Source organism: Amphiprion ocellaris, chromosome 7 (genome assembly GCF_022539595.1).
Source record: "Amphiprion ocellaris isolate individual 3 ecotype Okinawa chromosome 7, ASM2253959v1, whole genome shotgun sequence".
Classification (NCBI taxonomy): domain Eukaryota; kingdom Metazoa; phylum Chordata; class Actinopteri; family Pomacentridae; genus Amphiprion; species Amphiprion ocellaris.
This window is the reverse complement of record NC_072772.1, coordinates 29412570-29437765: the sequence shown is the minus strand read 5'-3', so window position 1 is coordinate 29437765 and position 25196 is coordinate 29412570. Positions and strand designations below refer to the sequence as shown.

Genomic DNA, 25196 nt, shown 5'->3' with positions numbered 1-25196 from the left:
GAATTTGTGAAACTCTGCCAAAGAAGAAAACGTTGCTGTGCTTCATTTTGCAAAATAAGAGCTGCACAGATGGATGACATGAACTGATTATGTATCTCTGCTCCGGGTATACTTTTTTCTATTTACCATGTAACACTTCAGTTTACCACACAATCTGACAGTCTTATTAATAAGTATCATACAGTGTGACACAGACTGAGATCAAGATTTTATTAGTCCCATTTTCACACGATAAGTCTTGTAAACAATGTACACAATCATGGCTGCTGCTCAGTCTGTAGGCACCTTGAGGGAAAGTGGGACGGTTAAATACCGTGAAGTTGATTAGGGAATCAGAAACGAGTGAGCAGGAGGGTGTGGAGGAATCAGGTGACAGGGACGGTGGGAAGGCAAAGGTAATTGCAGTGGGTGTGACTCTTTAAATGACAAGAGAGCTGGTGGCAGAGGAAAAACAGCAGGCAGGACTGAATGAAGGAAAATAGCGAATCGTGACACCTACAGTACTCATTAGACACTCATTAGTTCTCTTTTGCTGTGGATCTTTGCCCGGATGCTTATGCTATAGTAGTTCTGTCAGATGAAGCTGCTGGTGTCAAAAATAATGGTACTGTAGGTGTATGGGTAAGAAAAGTGCAATGAGTGCAGTTTCCTCCTCTCTAAAAGGGGAATAATGAACTACATGGTCCGTGTTTCCCATGGGAGGTGTAATTTTGTTTCCACACCTGACAGTCTGTGATGTGCATGCCTTTCTCAGGAGCAGAGAACATGATTTATTTGCTCTGCTATTTTTGTCTGACCTAATTGGACATTATCAGCATCACATCAATGACAGGTGTAAATGTACCTTAGAAATAGGTACCCAAGGACAAGTTAAATATAATTCCCTAAAGGCTGAAAGTAGAGATGTCCACGCTTTACAGTGGAGCGTGAAATACTTTATGCTGGCTGTCCTTGGTTAGTGTTATATTTCCAAACTCTGTCAACGAAACCACACAGGATCATGAATTAACTGTAAGCAACAACAGAAGAAGTGTTGTGACAACTGAGTGTCCTTACATCTCTTCTTGAGCTGGGTTATGTGATTGTTGCGCCTTAGCTGTGACCACTTGGGGCCGGATAAACTGATGCTCTGTCAGCCATGTCAACAAATCATTAGAAATTTGTGGTCCCCTTTTGATGATTCTGCCGCTGCTCTAACCTTTACTTTTACTGCAGTTCATGTGTAAAATGTTGTTTGGTCTGCAATCTGTGGTCCAATATCAGCTGCCCTGTAAAACCGGAGCAATCTCTCCGTGCGGCTCTGTTAAATGGTGTTCATCTCACAAGACAGATGTGTCAGTAATGTGGCCCAGATACTGGAGACGTCAGTGTTATAGGCTGCTACTGCATAAACTGAGGCCTTGAAAGTGATGCTTAGCTTCATCAGGGACTTCATCTGTGACTGGCCCATCTTGAGTCTATGGTTCAGTTCGCACAGATGCCAAACGGTACTAAAATTGCAATCATTAGTTTGTTTGGACTCAGATTTTAAAGCCATCTTACCCCCCTCTCCAGCCCCCACCAGCAAAAAGAACTTTAAAAAAGGCAGTTTTACATGCTTACTTTCCAATTTTTGAGTTGTCATAGTAATTTAAATGCTTGCATTTACATGTGATGCAAAGTGGTAGCTTGAATTGGACACTGGCTAAAGTAACTCCTCTTGCCCATTAGCTTTACACATCATCTCTTGTGGTCACAGAGTCTCAGAAGTGTATTTTAGCATCATTAGCTGCTGAGAGCAGAATAAAAGTTTACAGTTTTCCCCACAGGATGTATGCGTTCACCATATGGCAAGATTTTATGCTACTGAATAAGCCTCTGGTATGTTGCAATTGACAAGTTCTCACAGTGAGTTTCCAATTTCAGCAGGGATTAGCACAATTCATTCATTCATACTCTATTCATTTTGTCAAACTGATTTATTACCAGATTGGATGAGCAAGTACTACATAACAGTTAGTTTTATACTTTAATTTTTGTGGGTGGCTAGGTTTCTCATGCCTTGTTTTATATTAACTCTAAATCAATGACTATGTAATGTGAATGAGTTTGCTTTAAGTGTTGCAGCACATTTGCAGAAAGGTTCATACTTTGCAGCAGCAGTATTAGCAGTAGATATGTTTTTATTCAACAAGGGAAATATGATGACTTTATCCTTTTAGCTGTGAACCTGTTGTGCTGTTGTGCACCTACAGAAAGTGTTAATGACGGATGGATACTCCTTGTAATAAAAAAACTGAAATTATATATACAGATTGCATACTCAAACTCTACTCATATAAAATGGCATTTTCTTTCCATCAACATATTTTTGAAAAAGGTGCATTGAATTAAAATTATGTTGCTCTGGAATTCCAATTCAATTTAAAATTCCCATATTACTTTTTTCATACTACATAACACTATGGCTCCGAATGACAGTGATCAATTTTGTGATGTTTTGCCATTTATCATAGTAAACTTTGATTACCTTGTTAAAAATCCATTAACCTCGTTGATTAAGGTATAGCAGGTTTCCATGTGCATACTTCAAACTGGCTTTAATGGAAGAATAACCTCCTTATTTCTTTTGTGCTTTTATTGCTGTTTCTAATCAGAAACTATATGTAAAACTAAAGTAATTTTTGCAGGGTCTTAATTTTTTTTAGTGCTGAAATGGCATCAAATTTTAATAAAATCTACATTAAACAATAATGCAACACAGAGATGTGTGATTTATTTATTTTTTTTAGATGAAGGGCATTCAGAAACCTAACAGACCATCAGAAATAATTGGACTGTTACTAATTATGTGATGCAAATGATGTGAATGTCAAGCAGGTGGAGTTTAGTTTGTTTGACTGAAGTGAAATCAGTGGTAGAACAGATGGAAGACTTTCTCACTTCTGAGATGTAACTTAATTCATTTTGTGACACCGTTGAATGTCAGGAGAAAACTGGCAGTTGTGGCATTTGAAAAACTGCAGACAAGCAGCTGTTTGACCATTCCTTGGGTTCAAACGACAAAAGCGACTATTAGCCTGTTTGTGTGCGTAACATCTGCAGCATGTTGTCAAGATTATTGACATCGATTTAATATTTGTCAGTGCTTTGTCCATTTAAAACAAACCTTCTAATGGCTAAAAGATTTAAGTAATAACAGAACTGAACAGGTGTAAACTGGTTACATTTGTTCAGTGTTGCTGAGGAAGGGTTGCATGATAAATCTAGTCAGGTTGCAGAGCCAGCAAAGTAGACCAGGTGTCCCGATCCCTGGCCACTTTCTCCAGCTCTTCCCGGCAGAATCCTGCGGTGTTCCCAGGGAGACTCTGTAGAATCCCTCCAGCATAGTCTGTGTCTGCCCTGCGTTCCCTCCCCGGGGAGGAATCCAGGTGGCATCCTGGTCAGATGCCTGAACCACCTCATCTGGCTCCTTTCAACGCAAAGGAACATCGGTTTTACTCTGAGCTCTCTCTTGATGTATGAGCTCCCTGAGTATGAGTTCACAGACTCTACAGAGGAAACTCATTTTACGCACCTGCATCCGCAATCTCCTTCTTACGGTCACTATCCAGAGCCTATGACCATTGGGGAGGATGAGAGCGTAGTTTGACTGGCAAATTGACAGCTTCAGTTAGTGGCTCACTTCCATCTTCACTCCAGACATGGCTCCAATCCGTCTATTAATGTCCCATCTGCCGTCGCTCGTGAATAAGACCCCAAGATGCTTGAACTCCTTCACTCGGGGCCGGCAAGTCTCAGTGACTCTCAGCACCTGCAAGGGGCAATCCACTGTTTTCTGGCCGAGGACCATGGCGTCAGATCTGGAGGTGCTGAGCCTCATCCGAACCACTTCACACTCCGCTACAAATGCTCGAGTGCATAGTGAAGGTCACAGGCTGATGAAGGAGGCAAGATCACTGAGGTCACCAAGCTGGGGACACTCACACAGTTCTGGGTGTGGTGTGGCTTAAAATTTTCACCAAAATAAGAATGCCTTTCATAATCCCATGCATATGTCACTGAGAAACTGGAGGCCGTTGAAAAATATGCTTGTAAGTAAACTGTAAAGATTAAAAAGATAAACAAGCTCTACTAGTGTTTATGTCACACACATGTTGCATAGTTTTAATTAATTAAAGCCAAGTTGACTTTTATGCTGTCATTTTGTTATTATAGATATTCTTCAAATAATGGATATAGTGCTATTTTTTATTTTTTTATTTTACTTAAAATGCATGTTTTTAAATGAAAACTCTGTCCAGTGGCTAATTTTACTCAAGAGAAGTTTAGGAAATTATGACAGAAGACAATCACCATTTGTTCAGAACTAAACAATTAATCTGCAATTAGATTTGAAGCCAGCGATTTGCATGCCCTTGATTTTGATTTTACACCTTCATCATTTTGGTTTCAATAAATATTCCAATTTCCCTATAAGTTGAAGATTCTCAGTTTGTCAAAACTAACCTGGACAGAGATAGAACCTTACATTTCGAAGCTTACAAGGTTAATCTCTGCCGACAGCCAACTGTGGGTAATCAATCTCTACGGAGGAAGAGTATTCACTGTGTCCATCTTGTGAGAAGTGTGATGGAGGGCTCAGCCAGGGACATCACTTAGCGAACACCCCACCCCGGCTCTGCCCTCTCTCCAGGGGCTGAAATGATACTTCACCAGTGGTGTGTGAACAACCCCTTCCCACACTATGCATCCATCACTACAGACACACAGCCATCTAGATGCATTAGTTCAAGGTGATTTTAGTTTAATTGCAAAGATGCTGATTGTAAAAGTTGGGTAAACGACACTACATGGCATTTTTTTTGTGTGTGTGGCATGTAGTAAAGAAACACATGAATAATGGCTTACTCCAAAAAACGTTTTGTAGTCAAGGGCGTTCAGTGTTGGCTTGACTGGGATGACTGCTGAACTGACAATGCTGATAAAATTGAAGATCTTGTTTTTCTGTCAACATGGGGACATGAGCAAATCTGATGATTGTTAGTCTATGAAAGGAACTATCTGCAAGACTGTCATAGATATCAGTTATGACAGTTCAAAATTACACAGCACAAGAGGCAGAGAAGCGAGTGAAAGAGACACTTGTTTGGACAGGGTGTTGAGATCAGAACATGCTGAAGTTGTTGTATTGACAATGTGAAAAGCTGGGCCTGGCAACAGCAGTCAATAGTTATGTATTTCCTATTTCCTCTGGAGTAAAGAGTAAAGCCATGAATACATAATTGAACAAAGGCAAAATAGTCCAGTACAAACAACAGCCCCTGCAAGACCCATTAGTATGAGCTGCTTGGGCTGAACAAAAAACTAATTCCGCTTTTTCTCCTGTGTTGCTGCATGGGGAATAAGAACTAGCGGCAACATGAAATGAAAGTTGCAGAAAGTTGCTTTTAATATACAATGAATCAAGTATTTTTTTAGCACAGAAAGGAGCAACTTCCATGTGATTGCAATAATGAACTTACTGAGCCTTATCTTGAAGCAGTCTCTTCACCCTTAGACCCCAGCAATTGGTGGATTAGAGAGCTATAATTATCGAACATGGTGTGAGAAAATGGTATTTATTGGCATTATCTCAGTTCATGATGTCAGCCTGACTCGATTAACTCCTCCAGTGAAGAGTGAATAAGGTTATGGGCCTTATCAGGTGGGATTGTGCCTGTGAGCTGTTTGCCGTTTGCCTGTTTGCCTTTGTCAGTCATGAAGACCTTCTTATTGATGGCTGAGGTCTGGGAGGCTAAACCGATATTACAGTTTTTAATGGCAGCCGTGAAGATATTGTGCTCCCCTTACAGCGCTGTGAAACCTTTGTTCTTCCTGCCTCCGAGCAAACATGCCTTTAATCAACTTCTAGACCTTGTGCTGAAGAGTAGCTTAAAAGATATGTTAATGAATGCAATGAAGAAGCACATACTCTGTGTCCATAGGCGAGGGCTGACGGTTTAACACACTGCAAAAGCTGTTTGCAAAGCTATCATCCTCGCAACTTCTGTCTCCCCTTGTAGTCTTGGCTTAGATTCAGCCGTGGCCTCATCCAAAGTGGACAGACTGAAACGGCGCCCCGATGACAGATGAGGTGTTTGTTCTTAGCTGAAGATATCTGTGGCAATCTAGGCAAAAGCAGCAGATTACACATGATGGATGAACAATGCCGGCTGCCACTTTGAGTGCCGGCTCCAAAAAGTGTAATAAGTAGAAAGCTGACATCTTTGATTCAGTAAATCTCCTCTTATCACATGACAACATGTTATGAAAAACCATAAGATGTACCTTGTGCCTTTACGACAGTAATGCCGCTGTTTTAGCATACAGGAATAAAACATCAAGGGAAGGCTCAAACCACAAGGGCAAATAATAGCAAAAAAATATTTCAAAGAGAAAGAGATGCTTAGTCGGTGACTCATTTCTGCTAATGTTTGTTACGCGAAACACAGGAATAATCATGAAGGCAAGGCAGACGTGGTCAGCCCTTTATAAGTTTCCTGTTTGGAGAAAAGTAAACAAGTGGACTCAGCTGTTTGACGCCACAGTTATCTTCATACATATGGATCTCTCATCTGCTTCTGAGAGCGTTTTCCTAGTCCATCTGAATCATTGTCAGCTGCTCTTTTCCTATGATTGCAACAGTTTTGCTCCTGCTCGGAGATTAGAGAAAGTTTAGGTTAGTGTATGACTACGTTGTTTGAATAAATACATATTTATCAAAAAAATAAATGGGAACGTGCCCTTGCAGTTAGCCAAACAAAATTCACATTCATTACAGCAGTCATGGGTTATTCACAACCATATCCTGTTTCTTAGGTGCTTCACAAGCTCTTTCAAAGGCCTTTCAGTAACTGTAATCTGTGGATGGTGCAGTCTCAAGGTGAATGTGTGTCGTTTCTCTTTATTTTCGCCGTGACATGTTGTAGAAAGACTGCATGCCCTCAGAGCACAACTTTGAAGATAGCTTGTGATGGCCTGCCCAGGTGCGAGAATAACATTAGACCTGCTGGACAGGTGGCAATGTGAGAGAGGAGGGCTTGGAGGCTCAATAATGAGGGGTATGCCAGCTAGACCCCCATCTGTTGCCATGCACAGAACTCTGATCCATTAAATTGTGGCACACTCAAGTTTTGTCACAGATGAGGAAATGTCTGCTCATCCAAAGTGCAGGGCTTCTATTACCTTGAAGGCCTTTCAGGGTACCTGTTAGGGCACCTATTTTAATTGGGTTTTTGTATTAACAGGTTTTTGTTTTTTCATGAAGAATTCCTACATTTTAGCGGCAGAGCTGCAGCATGTTTTTTTTGTGTTTTTCAAAAGGAGCATTTCATAGTCTTCTACCTATACTGTACTTGCTCTGCACTAATCTACACAGAAGCTATTTTTAAAGTGCCCACTCAGCCTGTATACTCACTAATTAGAATATGTGGCAGTGCTTACAGGAGGATTCCTCATAGGCAGTGAAATGTAGTGAAGCCAGAGATACAGACTCTTTAAAAACAGTTAATAAAACAGCTAGTAGTCGCTTTTCTTAAACCTGTTTCCCTCTCAGAAGGCCAGGTCACCCAAATTACAAGGGGGCCTATTTTCTCACTTACGTCCATGCTGTAGTGCTGTGGCTTTCTCTTTAGTTTTCTGTCTCAAGGATTTTCATCACCACCCCAGAACATTGGCACTGTGACTTCTAATAATCCACAGAACACCCTGTCAACAGTTTCTGTAAGGGCTGTTATAAGGCGTTCTTTATTTATCCAAATTATGAGAACAGTGTATCTGGAAAGACTCATTACTTTATGAATATTTTTACTGCAATTCAATTAAATCCCAGCGAATCGGAATGGAGGCAGAAACTGACACATTCTTCAAAACATCAGCCGAGAAGAGGAAAGCCATCTGCATGTCTGGATACAAATCTGTTACTTTGGAGAGAAATACATAACGATGTTAATACGGTAATGACTGTTTCTAATCAAACTCTTCCCCAAACAAACAAACACCTGTTCCATGTGAAAGAAGCTTGAAAGGAAGCCAGTCCTCACATGAAGAGCCTACCTGGGAAGGTGCAGTGATGTGTGTAGGTCATGGCGGGAGATTTGTCATATTGAGTAAATAAATCTTTGAGTGCTTCTACATGCTCTGCATTCTGCTTTTGTCACTTTGAAAATCTGCTTTGACAATTACACAGTCAATATGTCATGAATAATCCACTGTATCCATAGGGATGAATGTGGATAAGTATTGCCTTGTTTGAACCCAGACAACCTCTTCCTTGAGCTATCTTTCTCTTTGTGTCATGCTTATTTTTCTCTCTGCCTCTATTTCTCTTTCAAACTATGTCCTCTATTGCAGTAAATCCAGCAATAAACAGAAAAGGCTTGCTGAAGCTAAACAAGAGGCTTGTCTTTTCTCTCTCTTGTGGATTTGCTTGGATATTTTGCATTGTTTTAGTGGGAAAAGTATGGGTCATTTAGGGATTTAGAGTAAATTACGGCGCTGGGAACTCAGTAACTGGGAATGACCCTGGCGACAGGGATGCTTGTGGAGAGAGTAGTTTTTGTCAGTTTGCTGTCAGCCAAGTGGCTGCTGTCTCGCCAGAGCACATGGTGTGCCTGTTGTCAAAGGAAAGTAAATTCCCACATAGCCTGCCTTAGAACGGGCTGAGGACGGCACTCAGTGCGGCTGCTGGCTCGTTTCCAGCAGACACATCGTCTCATCCACAGCAGGGTGTGTCTCTGGTCGGGGTGGTCGCTGCTTCCACCCTTCCCCTCTTTGCTCACCCCCAGGCTGGCTTCACAGAGGTTCGGATTGTTTTTGACTAGCCAGTACGGAGGTTGCTTGATTACTCTGAAAAGATGTAGAAAAACATTTGCTCGGTATGATATCAAAAATGGTGACGCTGTGTCGTCATCCAGCTCAAATACTGATCGTACTAAAGGTTCTGGCACACTGATGGAGAAAAAGAAATACAATTCTGACAGGTATTTCTTACACCAATTCCTTTTTGTTAACTTTACACTCTGTGCCTGCCTTTATTGAACTGCATCATTCATCACTGGAGTAAATACTGGATGTTTGTTTGTATTTCATTATTAACTTTTTTTTTAACTTTAAATAAGAGTTGATTCTTTACAACCTGCTTATTTATAGGCAAGAATGCAAGAAAGACAATGTGATAAAGACAATGTGATAAAGACAAAATGTAACCCAGATCAAATAAAAAAATAACCTCTGATCACAGTAATGACAAAGGTTTTTTTTCACTCTCTGGTTAAAATGGATTTTACACTCCTATTAAAGATGATAAAGTCTGCTGAATGTTTTTTCAGCGCACAGACAGACACTCTGAACAGCTGGCACTGAGCCGTCCTGTCATGAGCCAAAAAAATAAAAGCTTTATTTGGTCATGCTAATTCACTTTTATCATTGAATGATTATAAAATCCTAACAGCACTCAGCAGGAAATATTCAGACATGAACTCAAAATTACACTTCAGGCTGTCAACAGTATCAGGAAAATTGTGGCCAAAGACTGTCATAAAAACATGGCAGCATAAAACAGCTATAGGCGCCTGCTGTGGTAACATGGTTTTATGAGTGTCCTCATATAAAATCATGCTACCACACCAGGATAGTAACACTGAGTCGTCTGATTCTCTCAAATATACAGTTTTAAATGATCTCAAGCGTTAAATTGGTTAGAACATTATCCTTTTCACTAACTTTCTGAGCTACGCTGCACTTTCACTAGTCCACACATACCAACATTCTATTACTGAACACAGACTTGTTATCCACCGATAGCATATGGAAGTGTTATGCGGTTCTATTCAATTAGAATAATATAAAAATAGATGGTTGCACTATAACCATGACTAATGGATTTTAGACTGGGGCCACAGTAGCTGTTAATTGCATTACTTAGGCTAATGCTGTAAAGCATTGACATGAATGAAGCTATTAGTTTCATTAGGTTAATTTGTTGTGATGGTGTTGAGCAGCGCCATCTTTAAAGTAATACAGTTTGTTAGGTATGTCTGAATTTGGACACATAGCAGTAACAGCTGCTGACCATCTAAGTTTCTTCTTGGAAATTGTTGTAATCCTTCAAAATTAATGTGAAAGTGTGACCTCACTGACTTTCAACAGCACCAAAGAACTTTCATAACCTTATTGCTTCTAGCTATTGGTAATATTAGCAAGTTTTTTACTAGTAATGAAAACACCGAGTTTGTATTTTTTTTTTACGTTCTGTTTCTAGTACGTTTTCTCTTGAGTAATTGTAGCCTACTCCATTGTTTTATTGTGTTGTAAGGAGTATCATCCCTCCAATGTAGAAATTTCTCTGAATAATTTCTAAGGTTGGGCACATCAATGTTACCAGACAGCACTGGCATTATGACGTGAAAAGGACTTACTGCACAGTTGATAGTATTTACTGTTGACGATATGTCATTAAAGAACAGGACACCTGCAAAAAATTGATAAAACTTTTCTGAAAAGCAACAAACCTGGCGAAAAAATGTGAACTATTGATTGGTTTTTTTGCATTGTCAGTCTTTTTTTTAATGGCAGCCTTTTGATTTCTTTTAAATGACAGTCTCTTTTGAGTGTTCTTTTTTCTTTTTTAACTGGCTGTTTTGTTTCAGGGAGAGTTCTGGCATCGGTAGTATAGAGGGAAATTGATTTCCATATAATCTGAATAATAGGTGGGGACGTCAGCTTGCCAGACCTGATATTCGCTCTGAGGCTATGCACATTTTGCCTTTTACAGTACATGTCAAAAATTCTGTATGGGAAATGGTTGAGGCAAATGTGTTTTCTTGGTGATTGTAAATTTTGCAGATGCATGAAGTGCATGAATTTTTATTTATTTTTTCATTTACTTCAATTTGAGGTTTCTTTTCCCAACTAAAATCCTTTATTTCGATCTAGGAGACATTTCTGTGATAAGTGAGGAAATAAAATATGCATGATTTTACTTGATTCGGCTTTGATTTCATTTCACGTTGTGTTGCTCAGATAAAGTAATACCACCACCATGGATCCTATTTCTGTTCTCTGCCACAGTCCTCTGGCCAACTTGTGGTTCAGCTGCACCTGAACCTTGCTGCAGCCAGATGAGACCAGGTAATAGGTGTTGAGGATCCAACCAGCCACTTAATTTCTTCCAGCAGCAGCTATTGAAGGCTGCGCAAAGGGACTCCGGCAGACACAGAGACAATGAACTGTTTGCCAAATGCCTGTTGCCCATTTCTCTACCAGAGGAAGAAAGTGAAAGTGGAGATGAACGGCTCGTTTGTGTGTTTTTTTCTCTATGTGTTCACTCTCGCACTGGACAGATGTTCAGACGTTTCATTTGTTCTGTTTCTGGCGTGTCTGTCACCGAGACCACGGCCCCAGTGACTTTACCTGCTGTCACTCACAATTAAGAAGAAAATTTATTCAAGCAAAGATGATTTTAGCAGAGTTTTCAAAAGTTTCACCACACTCCTTACACCTATTTCATTACATCTGAAATACCACCATGTAAAGTGACATATTAATGGCAGTTAGCAAACATTTCTATACTGTTACATGGTGCTTCACCTTTTGATTTTTTAACATGAAAGTCGATTAAGGTTTTCATTTGAAAACAAGGTCCGCTTTAAATATCACCTGCTGTTAAAGACATATGGTTTAGGTTAATGCAGTCAAAAACTCAGTGGAAACCGAAGTGAGTTATCCATTTAAGGGATTTTGAAGTATCTCCAACAGAGGAGATCTATTTGTCAAACTTGTTTGCAGTATTTTGTGATTTAATGATTCGTGTACATTTTAGATATACAGTGTAGGATGATATGTAGGTATTGTGAATCAGATACTGTCATGATCAGTTACCTTACAAAAATCGTGAATTGGCTATTTTCACATTGTTGACACAAAGAGCAGATAGCTCTCTGCTTAAGTTTTATATATAAAAATAAAATAAATAGATAACATATGATCAGAATAAATATTTGGAATTGCTTTGTCACAGTGGTGCAAGGGGCATTAAAAGATAGTTGGCTAGAAGGAAATTTCCATTTTGCCAAGAGATTGCTCCTGGTCAACTGGGCAGCTTCCCTCTTGCCTAGAGCACTTGCCTGGTGGTACAAATGGGATCTACAGTGGACAGGTTACCACTTACCTCACTTAATTCCCTTCTGGGAGCCTCTTGGACTGTCCTCCTGTAGTAGATATAATTGTGGGCCCCGTGTTTAAATGCAATTTTGAAGAGTGGGGACCAAAACACTCTTTGAAAAGTACTCCATTAAAATGCCCAAATACCAAAGGTGGAGTCAGCCATGCCCTAGATATTTGGTATTTTAAGGCGAAGTGGGGTCTTGGAAGTTGTTGTTTAGAGTTGGGCCCCAGCAGGTTAACCCTCAAAAGAGGGGCCTCATTACTGATGAATGGACCCCAGTGCTTAAGCTTCAATTATAAGGGTGGATGGTGAAACTCCTGGTAGACCTACTGAAGTCTCTGTGCACAGACAGATACACAGAATGTACCAAAATTATTCTCCATGCCAGAGGCAACCCAACATCACTGACTAAAAAGCAGACTTAAAGCGCTATGGAAAAGCTGGCTTTGTATTTTAAAAAGAGCACCATGGGCCTTGTGTGCCTCTGCGGTGTGTTGTGCAAGAAATATGCATAAAAACTTACCCAGGGGCTTCATAGTTGCCACATTCTGCGTCCTCATCATGTTGTTTGTATGGATGATCACCTGTGCTGTCATATGGTGGAATATGGACGGTGTGATGAGTTGTTAGTGGAATAAGCGTCCAAAGAGGTCAACAACGCTGACATTCCTCATCATGTAGAGTATATGGAAATCACTTTTCGTAGCCCTGCCTTCGAACTCCTCCTCTCCGTAAAAAGAGTGCCTGATTATAACTGAAACATCCATCCATCCATTATCTATACACCGCTTAATCCTCACTAGGGTCGCGGGGGGGCTGGAGCCTATCCCAGCTGACTCGGGCGAAGGCAGGGGACACCCTAGACAGATCGCCAGTCTGTCGCAGGGCCACATACAAAGACAAACAAGCACTCTCACATTCACACCTACGGGCAATTTAGAATAATCAATTAACCTCAGCATATTTTTGGACTGTGGGAGGAAGCCGGAGTACCCGGAGAAAACCCACGCATGTACAGGGAGAACATGCAAACTCCATGCAGAAAGATCCCGGGAAAGCCGGGACGCGAACCAGGGACCTTCTTGCTGCAAGGCGAAAGTGCTAACCACTACGCCACTGTGCAGCCCATAACTGAAACACTTTCACCAAAAAAAAAAAAAAAAAGACAGTCGATGTTTTCAAAGTAAATTTTACAAACTTTCAAAAGAGAAAGGCTGGGAAGCCTCTGTCATTGAAAAAAAAAGTCTAATTGACAAAAATAATGTGCAGGTGCACTACAAAAACAAGGACGCAAAGTTTCAAAGGTAATTGTTGCCAATACAACGCTTATTAAAGTAGAACTAAAAACATTTTAAATGCCAGTTTTTGCTCGTCAATGCCATCTTTGTTGTTCCATGTCAAGTTTTATTGTCAGTGCCAAAATAACAAAGTCACTATTTGGCTGTTTGGTTGGATATTGTTCTTGAACCACTGAGAGTGTCAAGTGCCCCTCATTACAACATCTTCAAAACATCATCTTGTCATTTTGAACAAGTTTTCAATTCAGGTTGATGTGTCGTAACAACACAGTGGTCTTTGCAAGCCAGTGATTTATAAAGCTTCTAATGCGTATCAAGGCAGAAGGCTTTAAGTATGACACTTGTGTGAATGTGAACAGATTCATCAAAGTGGATTATCTTTGTGGCCAGAAGTACACTCCAGGGATTGACCCTCTTTAGAATTCCATCACTGGGACATGGAACACAACTGTGGGTGTGCTTTAAAAGATAAGGGACTGATATACCAGGAGGGTGATGAAGTGCCTATGTTCATCTCACATGTATGCCACAGCACTGTCCGTAGTAGTGGCACAGAGCATTTGTATGAATTACGTTTTTGAAGGGTTTGCTGCCAATGTCAACCTGCCGTCTCCTATTTTTCAGGCTTGTAATGACCTTGAGAACATCGGCTCGTTTTCGTCCTCTCTTTTCCGTCAGTTTTCCCACCTCCGAGGCAGGACAAGTAACTTGTTTTGACCCAACAGTTCATTCAATTATGCATTTAACTTTACCCAACATGCTTTCCATAAATAGCAATGTTCATTTTTACTTGGCTAGAAACAGTTCAATAGATGTGAAATGTATTTGCTCCAAATGAACAGTGTTGTCAGTGTTGCACAGCTTGAAATCCTCTTTGTAGACAACAAGGCTTTAGTAGACTTGGAAGTGGGCCAAAATTGCCAGGCATCATGCAGGGTTTTAATTTCATGTAAACATGCACAAATATATCCCAAACTGACTTCCAATCACTTCAAGAGAAGTGTAAGCACATTATAAATTTAGTGTCAGGGTTACATTCCTCTGAACGGCACAAAGCAGTGGGGAGATATAATTCAGAGAAGTACAGTATTTTTTGAGTGTGTCACTCCCTCCTGCTGTTCATCACTTCTCTTTTAAGACTGCTTTCCTAAACATTGTTACATTTTGAATATAAACGGTCTCCTGTGAACCAGTGTTTGACACCATGCAGGTTTTGCAGAAATATACTCATGTTGTGTCATTTTTACATTAAGCTTTTGTATTCGTTGGCATCCAGCAAATAAAGCAAATAGCATTTTGCAATCCCAGGGACTAGCTCCGACTACATTAACTTGCACTTCCTATGCATCCCAACTATGTGCTGTTATTGTCGAGGTATAAATCAGGTGCTCAGTGTAGAGGAAAATAAACTTATCACAGGAAGGATTGGAGTATTATCATTTTATCAGATGTGAAAATGTCAGCAAAATGTGTAGGTGTTTAAACTGGTGATGAACCTCATTCCCACCTCTATTGTTCCCCATTGATTTTAAAATTGGGTTTTATAATTATGCATTTCCCTTGTGTGCTATATGAAGATATGAAGCCCGACAGTGTCACCATCTTGCTAGACTGAAACCAGAGGAGACTCGTGTATGTGTCTGCCATTATCCTGGGGGCTGGCAGATAAAGACTTAGAATGTTTGAGTCTTGGATTACCTTAAGCGGGAACCCTCATCTGCATGCACAGGGCTTCTGCAACGCTTGGTGCAGCCACATAATGTCAAGCAATTTTCTGTAACAGAAGGAAATTTGATTTCTAGTAGAGCTGGGAGTAGAGATGGACACTCCAAAATCACTTTGAAACATCTCGGTTTATATCAGATACAGCTCAGCTGAACTGAAGCATAACCTCGTGGCTTGGCATCATGAACTACATAGCATGCACACCACAAACCTACTGACAGGTAATGCTGAGTGACAGAGGAAATATGGACACTGCAGATGTTTTTGGTGTTTCTGTCTCAAGACTGCATAGAAACGGGTATAACTATACAATTAATCTGAATATTTTGCTGCAATTCAGATTTTTTTTGGAGCGGGCAGGCAGTACAACTACCATACAGAAGTAAGCATGCCTTTTCTTACTAAATTGCAGATCTGAATTGTTCATGTTTCTGTACTGAAAATGTCTTACAACCTCTGTTAAAAAGGCAATTTTGTGTCGAATGGGCCATTGAAATGGTAAATCTTAAAAGGTTGTGCCTGAAGCAAAAACAAAGATTTGATTTAAGTTTCAAGCTGCTATGGACAGAAAGGTTTAGAAGAAAACAATAAGAAAAGCAGGGTAATAAGCATCATTGGCCAGGGCTTGAGTTTCGTTTTAGTCAGTCTCTAGTCTGAAAACTACGGCTCCTGTTTTTGCCAGGATGATTAATGGATGCATACAAACTAGTATTTCAAAACTATGATCATCAATTAAACAGGGCAGGATTTCTTCCTTAGCTAGGAGTTGAAATCACTGCTTTGACAATGAGTCGCTATAGTTAAGGTGGCATTTATACTGGCAGTTGTACTTAAAATGCAGTTTTTAATGCCTGCTGTCATTAAAAGTAGCAGAGCTGATAATTCAAAAGCCTCACTTTGTATTATGTGATTAAGGGGTAATGCTGTTTTATTTCCTCCTGGCAAATTCCCAATAAATGTGATTGCTGTGTTTTTGTGGGTCATCCTAACTTTGAACTCACCACCAAGTCGCTGAAACAATTCACACAAAGCAGCTTATATTGGGTCAAGCATTGCAAACTGCCTACAGCTTTTTAAATAAACATGATTTTCACATGAATCATGTCAAACTCTCATCTCTGGCTCCAAACAGAAATAAACACAGAAAGTAGCTGCCTGGAATGGCCATTATTCTAACGGCTGGAGAGGAATTTATTTGGTACTCACGTCATGTACTAAATGTGCAAGAAGAAGCTGATTTGTAGTTTCTTGAAACTGGTCTTAGATCACTGATCTTAGATCGCTGTTTGTGTAATGTCTGATCAGCCAAAGTGAAATCAGAGAAATGTACGAGTTTAGTTTTACTGGAATATACAAATACACAAAAATCACAATACGTGCTATCTACACATTTGCATTAGTGCTTTGTTTCAGGTTCTTTTTATTATTTTTTGTCAGAAATTGCAAAATGGTGAAATGGTAATTGCACTGCAGCCAGAATTTTGGTGTTTTGTGTGTCGTACTAAAATTGCAGTGGTCTGATGAGAGGAAACGCTGTGTGGACAAGTACTGTGTAGATTTCAGCGTATTTCAGGTTTTACTGACAACCTCATTATTGTGTACCAGGACTGTATGTTGCATTTACTTTTAGAATAACAGTGTGACATGGAAAGATGAGTAGGTCTTATTCATCACACAGTGGCTCCACCTTGACACGGCAGTGTGAATCAAGTTTTCTCAATTACTCTGGCGCGCCTTCCCATGCTGGTGTTCCTCTAACTGGAGGGACACTAGCAGGCTTTTGTTACATGAAGTGCCTCAATTGAAACACAGTAGAGACAAGATGAAAAATTGAAAAAAGAATTGGTTTGGGGCGTCATCAGAAGGTACAATATGTGTGCCTGTAATGCTACCTTTCGCGGTGTTCAAGAAGAGTGCTTAAATTGTGCTGTTTTCATTGGACCAACAGCAGAGGTGCACAGTTCTGCAGCAGCACATACTGCCTGGAGAAAGAAAAACACGCTTGTGTTGCTCTGAAGCATGGCACTGCTATTTATGGAGGAGTTAAGGGGTGCTTTTAATCTCTTCCTTCATTTGGTATCATCGCTGTAAAAAGCTGAAAGCACTGGCCTTTAGTTACAGCTCAGTCTTAGTCAGGAGTGGGCGATCTGCCGATCTTATATCGTTATGTCATGCTTTGACAACATTAAATCGTATTTTGGCTATTTAATTTAGGATATTCCTTATAGAGAAATGGTACAGATCACATCATTAACATAAGGACGCTTTATGTATTTTATTTTGAAAGTGTATTCACTGTTAACTGGCCAGCCCTGTCCCATCTGTCCCGTTTCATGTTTCCCTGCCTGCAGGCTGGCCAGGTCGCTGTTGTGGCAGTCCTGGATGTCATTCAGCTGCCTGTCTAGTGAGGCTGCCATCCTGCAGACAGACTCCAACTCCACCGTCTTCGATCTGAAACACTTTAACTGTTCTGAATGAGAAGACTCCATATTTGCTCAAATGTGATCTTTGAAAATCTTGGTTAATTGTGGTGAAGCATCAAACTGAAAATGCCACAATGCATTGACTGTTGCTCAAAACATTGCAGCTGCTTTTCTCAGTTTAATGTCATTCTAAATTGGACATTACCAGACTGTGAAATGTTGGATAGTCAAAATGTGCATTTTGAAGCCCAAAATTTCAGTTACCTGGTGTTTGAGGGCCACCATCATGCACTGCTGCCCAGCACAGCTATTAAAACTGGCCTGTGATTTCACTCCTGGGTCTGTGGATGTGAGCTGAATATGATGAAGTGCTTCCATGTCAAAGGGTTACTTACAGCCACATGGTCCCAGGAGAGTTTGTTGTGTGACACTGGCAGAGGGAGAGCAGTGACCCCTGTGATGGCCGGCTGAGGGACAGAGGCCAGCTCTCACTGTGTTAGAAGACAAACCTCTCAGTGGTTGGTTAAAGTAATCACCGCAGGGATCACTAGCCGTTGCTTTGTTTCAAGCCCGCATCCCCACTTCAGAAATGAGTCTGACAGATAAATGAACAGACTTCATTCTGTCATACTTTAAGACTCACGCAATGCAAATACTGCTAACAAGCAGGCTGACTGCTCCAAATGTATGTCTCTGGTGACTAAACTGGCCAGAGTCCCATCTTTCTGCCTTGTTATGTTTCTCCTTCTCTTATTGCTTTCTTATCTCATTGTCATTGACATGCTATTATCCATTTTATTGTTCTGTTCTGGCACATATTGCATTCATCCGTCTGGTGTGGGATCTCTGTTTATCCTGCACATGGTTTCAACCATTTCTTTTTTTTTCTCTCAATGTGTTCTCCTTGTCTTCACTGAGGTTGTTATGTAAAGCTAGGTAAGCTGTTGTTCCCAGTGCTTTGTTGTTGTTTTTTTTTGTTTGTTTTTTTTAAGAATGTTTTGCATAGACCTCACTTGTTCATAATTAAGTGAGATAATTTTAGGCATGGTTTGTGATATATGGGCATATGTATAAACCATACTTGAATAAACACCAGTCGAGTCTCATTAGCACTCTTTTATCTTTACAGCAACCTCTCATGTTACTTCAAGGGTTATTTTCTGAACCAGCGCTATTTTTGCCATTTTCCTATTTAGGTCATAAGGACAAATGCATTTTTAAATCCCGCTGAGAAGGCACTGAAGCGGAACTGTTTAATAAAAAAAAAAAAGCAAATTTAGTGTAATATTTGGAGTATTTTATTCATGGCACAAAAAAAATAGCATTAAGGATGCACAAAGTAAAATCACAGAATGTTATCAAACCAAAGCAAAAATAACAATCATGTATGTGGTTTTATGTTTATCCCTGCATTGACTGGCATAAGCTGATTATTGCTATGAAAAACAACGGTAGGCCACAGGGAAACCTAAACTTTGGTGTTCTAATATTAAGTGACATACAGCATAACTAAATGCCAGTCATACTATATAACCCCTGCACTGCCTCACCGCACTGTCACTAATAAAATGTTCTGTGTAATAAAATCATCGTAGAAATGCTTTGGTTCAGACAATAATGTATCAAACAGATTATTCCACTTGTGTGCAAAGTCATTACAGGTTAATGTTATTGCTTTCTGTGAGTCAATTTGTCATAGATGTACGAGACTCTGGAATGCCATTAACACATTAGAGGTGCAAAACTCCATTTGTTTACACTGGATCATCTCCAAAGACTGCTTTTTGAGAGAGTTGATTATGCCCATTACGTTTTGATAAAGTATAGGAAAGCCAGACTTAATATGTGACGTTACAATAAAAGCTATAAATTATCAATGTAATTTAATTGTGTGCAGAAAAACAAGTAGATGCTTGCAATATTTCTATGTGCTGCAGTGCTGGATTTAATAAATGCGCTCATGCGTTTTACCACGCGATAAGTGTATTAAGCACACTGACATTCTTACTGAGAAGTGTCTTGTTATGTGCTCTGCTATTGATTTTTAGTGAAAGTCCTCTTAGGAATGTCAAAATGTTACACTTTTCACAAAGAATATATTGATATGCTTGCCATGTGCTTGCAAACATTTGCAGTTCACAGCAAGGAGAATCTTATCATGGTGTCTGACTTTGTCAACACTATTAAATTTAGAGAGAGTTGGAGATTAATAACTTCCACATAAGGAGAAAATAGGAAAAGACGCAGATGTAGAAGCTTACAGAAAGATTAATGAGTGTCAAAAATAAAGAAATTTCCATTAGATAGTGGTATGGCAGAGGTTACTGGTATGATCTTCCCAGTTTCTCCATCAGATAAAGGTTTGTTAAAGGATCGCCAAGAAATGACCTATTTTTATAGACAAACATTTTGTCCTTTCTGTACACTTCAGATTACCACTGACCTATTTTTTAAGTCAGAAATAGTGCTTTCTCTCCACAAGGCTCCATTCCACCCTCAGCTATGGGCATTGTAATGCACAAAATGGTCACTATTTTTATTGGACATTTGGCCTGATTGTATGAGCGATGCAAATGTGCAAAACTGGCCTTGCGAAGGCTTGTTACAGAGCAAAAGAACAGATTGCAGGACAATCTTTTACTTCCAGCACCAATATGTAAAACACACACACACACACACACACACACACACACACACACACACACACACACACACACACACACACACACACACACACACACACACACACACACACACACACACACACACACACACACACACACACACACACACACACACACAGAGTTCTGCCTCTCATATCCCAAAGCCTACTCTGCAAACATGTGATTATTGTTAGGATGGATGCCCAGCAGTTGTCAAATATCAGCAGTGGAGAAACACATGAACGCAGCATTGATGAGCATGTTGAATACAGATGCAACTTTGAGCGGCAGAAAAATGATAAGAAGCCAAAAATGATCCTTGACAACGAGAAAAACAAATGAGGTGTGCGTAGTGTGAATAATGCCACCAGCACCTTCAGCTGGAAAGAAACAGCGGCCTGTTAGCTGTTAGATGTTTTTGGTAATAGACAGGATGTGTCAGCATAGACTGTATTTGTAGACCAGAGGTGGAAGAGAGGTAAATTCTACAAGTGGAGCTTATTTCTCGATGAGTTAGGAACAGCTTTTGTCAGTCGCCCTCTGCGTCCACAAGAAGCAGGACATTGCGTGACCCCAGTCAGTGCAGATTTGCGCAGAACATTTAAAGGGAAACCACCTGTCCTTCTGCACCAGTAGCTTTATTCACAGTGAATAAAGAAAACGCAGGACCAAAGATGAAATTGTCAGGCTACTCATACTATGCCTGCATGTAACTTGGATGCTGGATGAAAACATTTTTTAATATAAATGCAGGAAATTATAAGTTTGTAAGTAGTGCTAAAATACAGTTACACATTTTTTTCAACACCTTATCATGGCAGAAATTACAGCTAATTGATTTTTGGAATCACAAAAATGCATGAAAACTTCCTGCTGATCCTCAACAATATTTTGCTGCTGGTATTCTAATAATAATTGATGTGGAAAAACTTCACTGCACATAGTGACAGTAAAGACACCTTAGTTCTTTTGTATCTGATGCTGTACACGATTCCTTCAGTGAAAGAATTTTTTTTCAAGGTCTTATTTTATAAACTACCATTCGAGTACCAAAACGAGTAGAAGGAATTCCTTTTTTTCCACTTTGCAGAGAAGGTAGTGGTACAGGTGTCTTTTGCTCACTCAGAACACTGTTTGGACAGTTGTCTGACTATATAAGCAACATCTTAAGTTGAGATTCAGCGACCAAAATTTCCACATTTCTCAGAAAATCTGATTCAAGCTGTAAATTAATATGCCCTCTGCCCTCCGCATTCTGTGTTTAGCTGCAGTTTATTTTTTCTAGGATGACTTGAACGCTTAGAGCAACTATTTCAATGTTTTTTTTAATGAAAGTGACACATTTCATACATTCTTTCACTCCTCTATTCATGCCCATCAAATTGAGTAGTGACAATAATCTTACTTTAAAAACCAGTTATGTGTCAGTTTTATATTTCTAGAAAATGGTCAGAATCATTTCTTTTGGTAGGTAGGTTTACTGTTTCTTTGTATGAACAAAACACATCTCTTTGTGCATCAGCACCTTTATCAAGGTTTTGCACATCATAAAAGTTTCCTCATCTGTCCGACCTTGTTTTCACAGCCGGAGAAAGCGTGTACTGTGTTATTTTGTGGGGTGTTAACATGTCTGGAACTGGGCATTTTTTTTCTGTGGCGACGTTGTGTCATAGGTTGAGTAGACAGTTTTACTTCTGATTAACATTCAGGCCTGATTTTTGCAGTTTTCACAGTGAGTCCTTTTTATAATGTGATGCTTACTGGCAAATATCGTGTTAATCTGTTCTGGTCCAAAGTGTTTGGTAGCAAAGTTCTGTCCTCATTACACATAACTAAGGATCTCTACCTGAACGACATCTAAGCACCTTCCTTTCTGTAACCACTGGAAGCAAACAAAGTGCTTGTTTCTTGAGCGATGATGAAAAGAAATTGTTTACCAATCTGCCATGTTACCCCGAGTGGCATGTAATTTGCACAGATGGTGAAAGTTGAAAGTTATTGAGTAGAATTTTTCCCAGGCACAGTCAGACAGATTAACACTTCTGGGGAAAAGATTTACTAATTTTGTTGTGATTAACAATTTTACAACACTGTGAGCTTTATGAGACATTACATGGTGATAATAAGTATTCTTGATCTAATAAAGAACCTCATTTAACATTCTTATCCATTACCCAAAAAATTTGCAAATGTGGAAGAACACATTGTGGGAAAAACTTATTTTAGGCTCTTTCTTTACAACTATGGTTGGATTTTTGTAGTTTCTTATATCATGCCCATACTGTAGAGCATGGGTCCAAATAGATCAGAATGACCGACAGGTTGATTCAAATGCAATTAAATGTGGTAAAATGTGCTAACACTGATACCTCAGAATAGGAAAGCCCTTGATCCTAGTTTTAGTTCTTCTTTGGTGACAGAGAGTTTAGATTAATTGATTGACGGCTTGAATTTGCCCCCATGAGGTGCTTTTTAATTTTGCCAATAGTACATTAACTATGCAGGTGTTGAGCGATTTCTGGAGTCCAATTTTATTCACATGTTATTTACATTTTCCCTCAAGGAGACTCCCTGAATTCAGATGAAGAAGAAAGTCGATTTAAGTCTTTTTTTTAATGCAAGGATTTGTGCATTAGCAGTAATGTAACAACATAGAAGTAAAAGCAGTGCTCCGTTCATTTATATGTGAAAGTGCAATAAAAATGTTGTCATTTCTTAAACATGGATGTCGAAAAGTATACTATGATTTCTGACATTATGGAATCCGGTCATACTTATTGATTAAATGCTACTTTTTGACCACTCTAGGGAAACTTTTGGGCCAAAATGTAATTGAGAAAAAAAATTTTTTAGTCATTCCACTCAGAATTAAATGTATTTTCCAACAGCCCCACAGTTTTCACACACATATTTATAAAGAAAGACATAGAAATAGTTGAAGAAAACAAGAGTAAGAGCAGCTTCTTCGTGGTAAACCTGGAGCCTTTAACAAGTTCACGTCTTAATGATGACTTTTTATATGTGTTTTTGTCAGTCTCGTAGTAGACGTTGCCTTGCCTTCTAGGCAAAGCTATATGAATAATCCTGACCCTCTACACAGAAGCACAGAGAGTGGGTGACTATTTACACCATTTATTTCAACATGAAAGCATGAGTGAAATTTAAAAATAGTTTTTTTCGCAAAGCATCACGTCTACTGTTTCTCCTGGTAAAGTTGCAGGGATTGCATACTTATCCCTTGTACTTATAGTATGATATTAAATAATTGAATTAGATTCTATTATATTAGCTCTTGATGTTGATGTGTTTACCTGTTTTATGTTCCCAACAGATGTTGTAGTACTGCTGTGTTTGGTGGTGCTCCTGCCCTAAAATTTCATAATGTCTTATCAGAACAAAAACAAAATAGAAAAACACTGATTGTTTTAAAAGCACAAGGAAGTGAGTCATATGAAATCTCAGTTTAATTTGTTTATATAACTTTAATTTGTTTATAACAACTATAACGCTGTGTCTCTGGTGATTCCATTTGTGGATCAGTTTTAACACGTGCAGTCAGCAGCTTCACTCAGGCCATAGCAGAAAAACGTGAGAATCTACAAAAACGTAATTGTTGCCTTGTGACATTTGCACTTAGTTTTATGTAAATAACTCTAATTATGTGAACCAGCAGCTGGAAAGATTTAGAACTGACAAAGCTCATACATTGGTATTCATATCTGTCCCAGTTCTTGGTAATTTTGCATTGATATTAAGTTATAGCCCTTGAGTGTATGAGTGCTATTGTCTCCACATTAACAGCATTTAATCTTCTATATCCTGTCACCATGGATAGAGCCAATAATCACTGTGCTATCAATGTAACTCCTTCATCCTACCTATCTAACTTGCTGTCTCCTTGCTTTACCCCCTCATGCTATCAGTGGCTGGGACAAAAAGCAAAGCGAAAGGTGAGTTATTGCCTCCATTTTCTTGCTACATGATTTATGTTGCACACAGCTCCCAATAAACAATGTTTGGATCACGCTTTTATCTCCCACAAGAACCCGGCGAGCATTAACATACGCTGCCTCTTCTGAAGCTTTCCTCGGCTGTTTTTAACCTTCCTTTCACCAGAAGAGGTTTGCTGAACCGGCGTGCTCTTTTTCAAATACAACCTGCTTCACGTATGTGTAGATTCACACCAGGGAGCTGCCTGCCTCACCCAGTCATGCTTTCCTGTATTTGGCCACTGTGCAGCTCCAGTGGAGCAGCTGGGGGGTTGTTCCTGGTTCAAGGACACCTCAGCGGTAAACGAGTGAGGGAAGAGCCTTCATCATTTACTTTCCCTACACAGATTTTTCCCAGCCTTGCTGTGCATTCAAACTGGAGAGCTGGTGACAAGCCTGCTTTTCCTGTTTTGTTTTGTTTTTAATTCTAGCTCTGCCATTCAATATTTGATGCAGGTATTCACATCATTGCCACTGATACTGCACTTTTGCCCAGTAAATTGTCATTTTCATATTCATAATTCGCTGAGCAAAGAAATCCTTTTTTTTTTCTTGCTGTTTGCTGACAGATTGCTTCTAACATTGGAAGTAATAATCCTGCTATAGAACATTTAATGATCTGCAGACTGTACCATCCATACTGCATATACATTTTCTAAATCTGGCTTGTTTTCCTTTGGTGTACAGTTGACCAGTTTGAAACTGGAGTATCCCACTGTAACCATGTTGCACTGTGAAATGAAATCCTCACTAACATCATACATTCATGCATTATTTAGTGTTTTTGTTTGACATTTATATGCATTCTTTTTTTTCCCTTTGTTATTCAAACATGACAAACCCACTCATTAATGATGTTAATTTCCGTGAATAAATGTTGAGGCTTTTGATTTTATTACCCCTCCCTATTT

The 25196-nt window shown here is 39.5% G+C and overlaps 1 protein-coding gene across 3 annotated transcripts in view; it reads left to right on the top strand.

The window, feature by feature from the left end:
* Positions 1 to 25196, top strand: part of cadm2b (cell adhesion molecule 2b) — a 146068-nt gene that overhangs the window by 73720 nt on the left and 47152 nt on the right. For 2 of the 3 annotated variants that reach the window (XM_023262914.3, XM_023262915.3), the window contains exon 2: positions 24220 to 24246. The exons of the other annotated variant lie outside the window; for it this stretch is intronic. In XM_023262914.3, coding sequence (XP_023118682.1) covers positions 24220 to 24246 — 27 coding nt within the window. The remainder of the gene's footprint in view (positions 1 to 24219; positions 24247 to 25196) is intronic. 3 annotated transcript variants of the gene reach the window in all.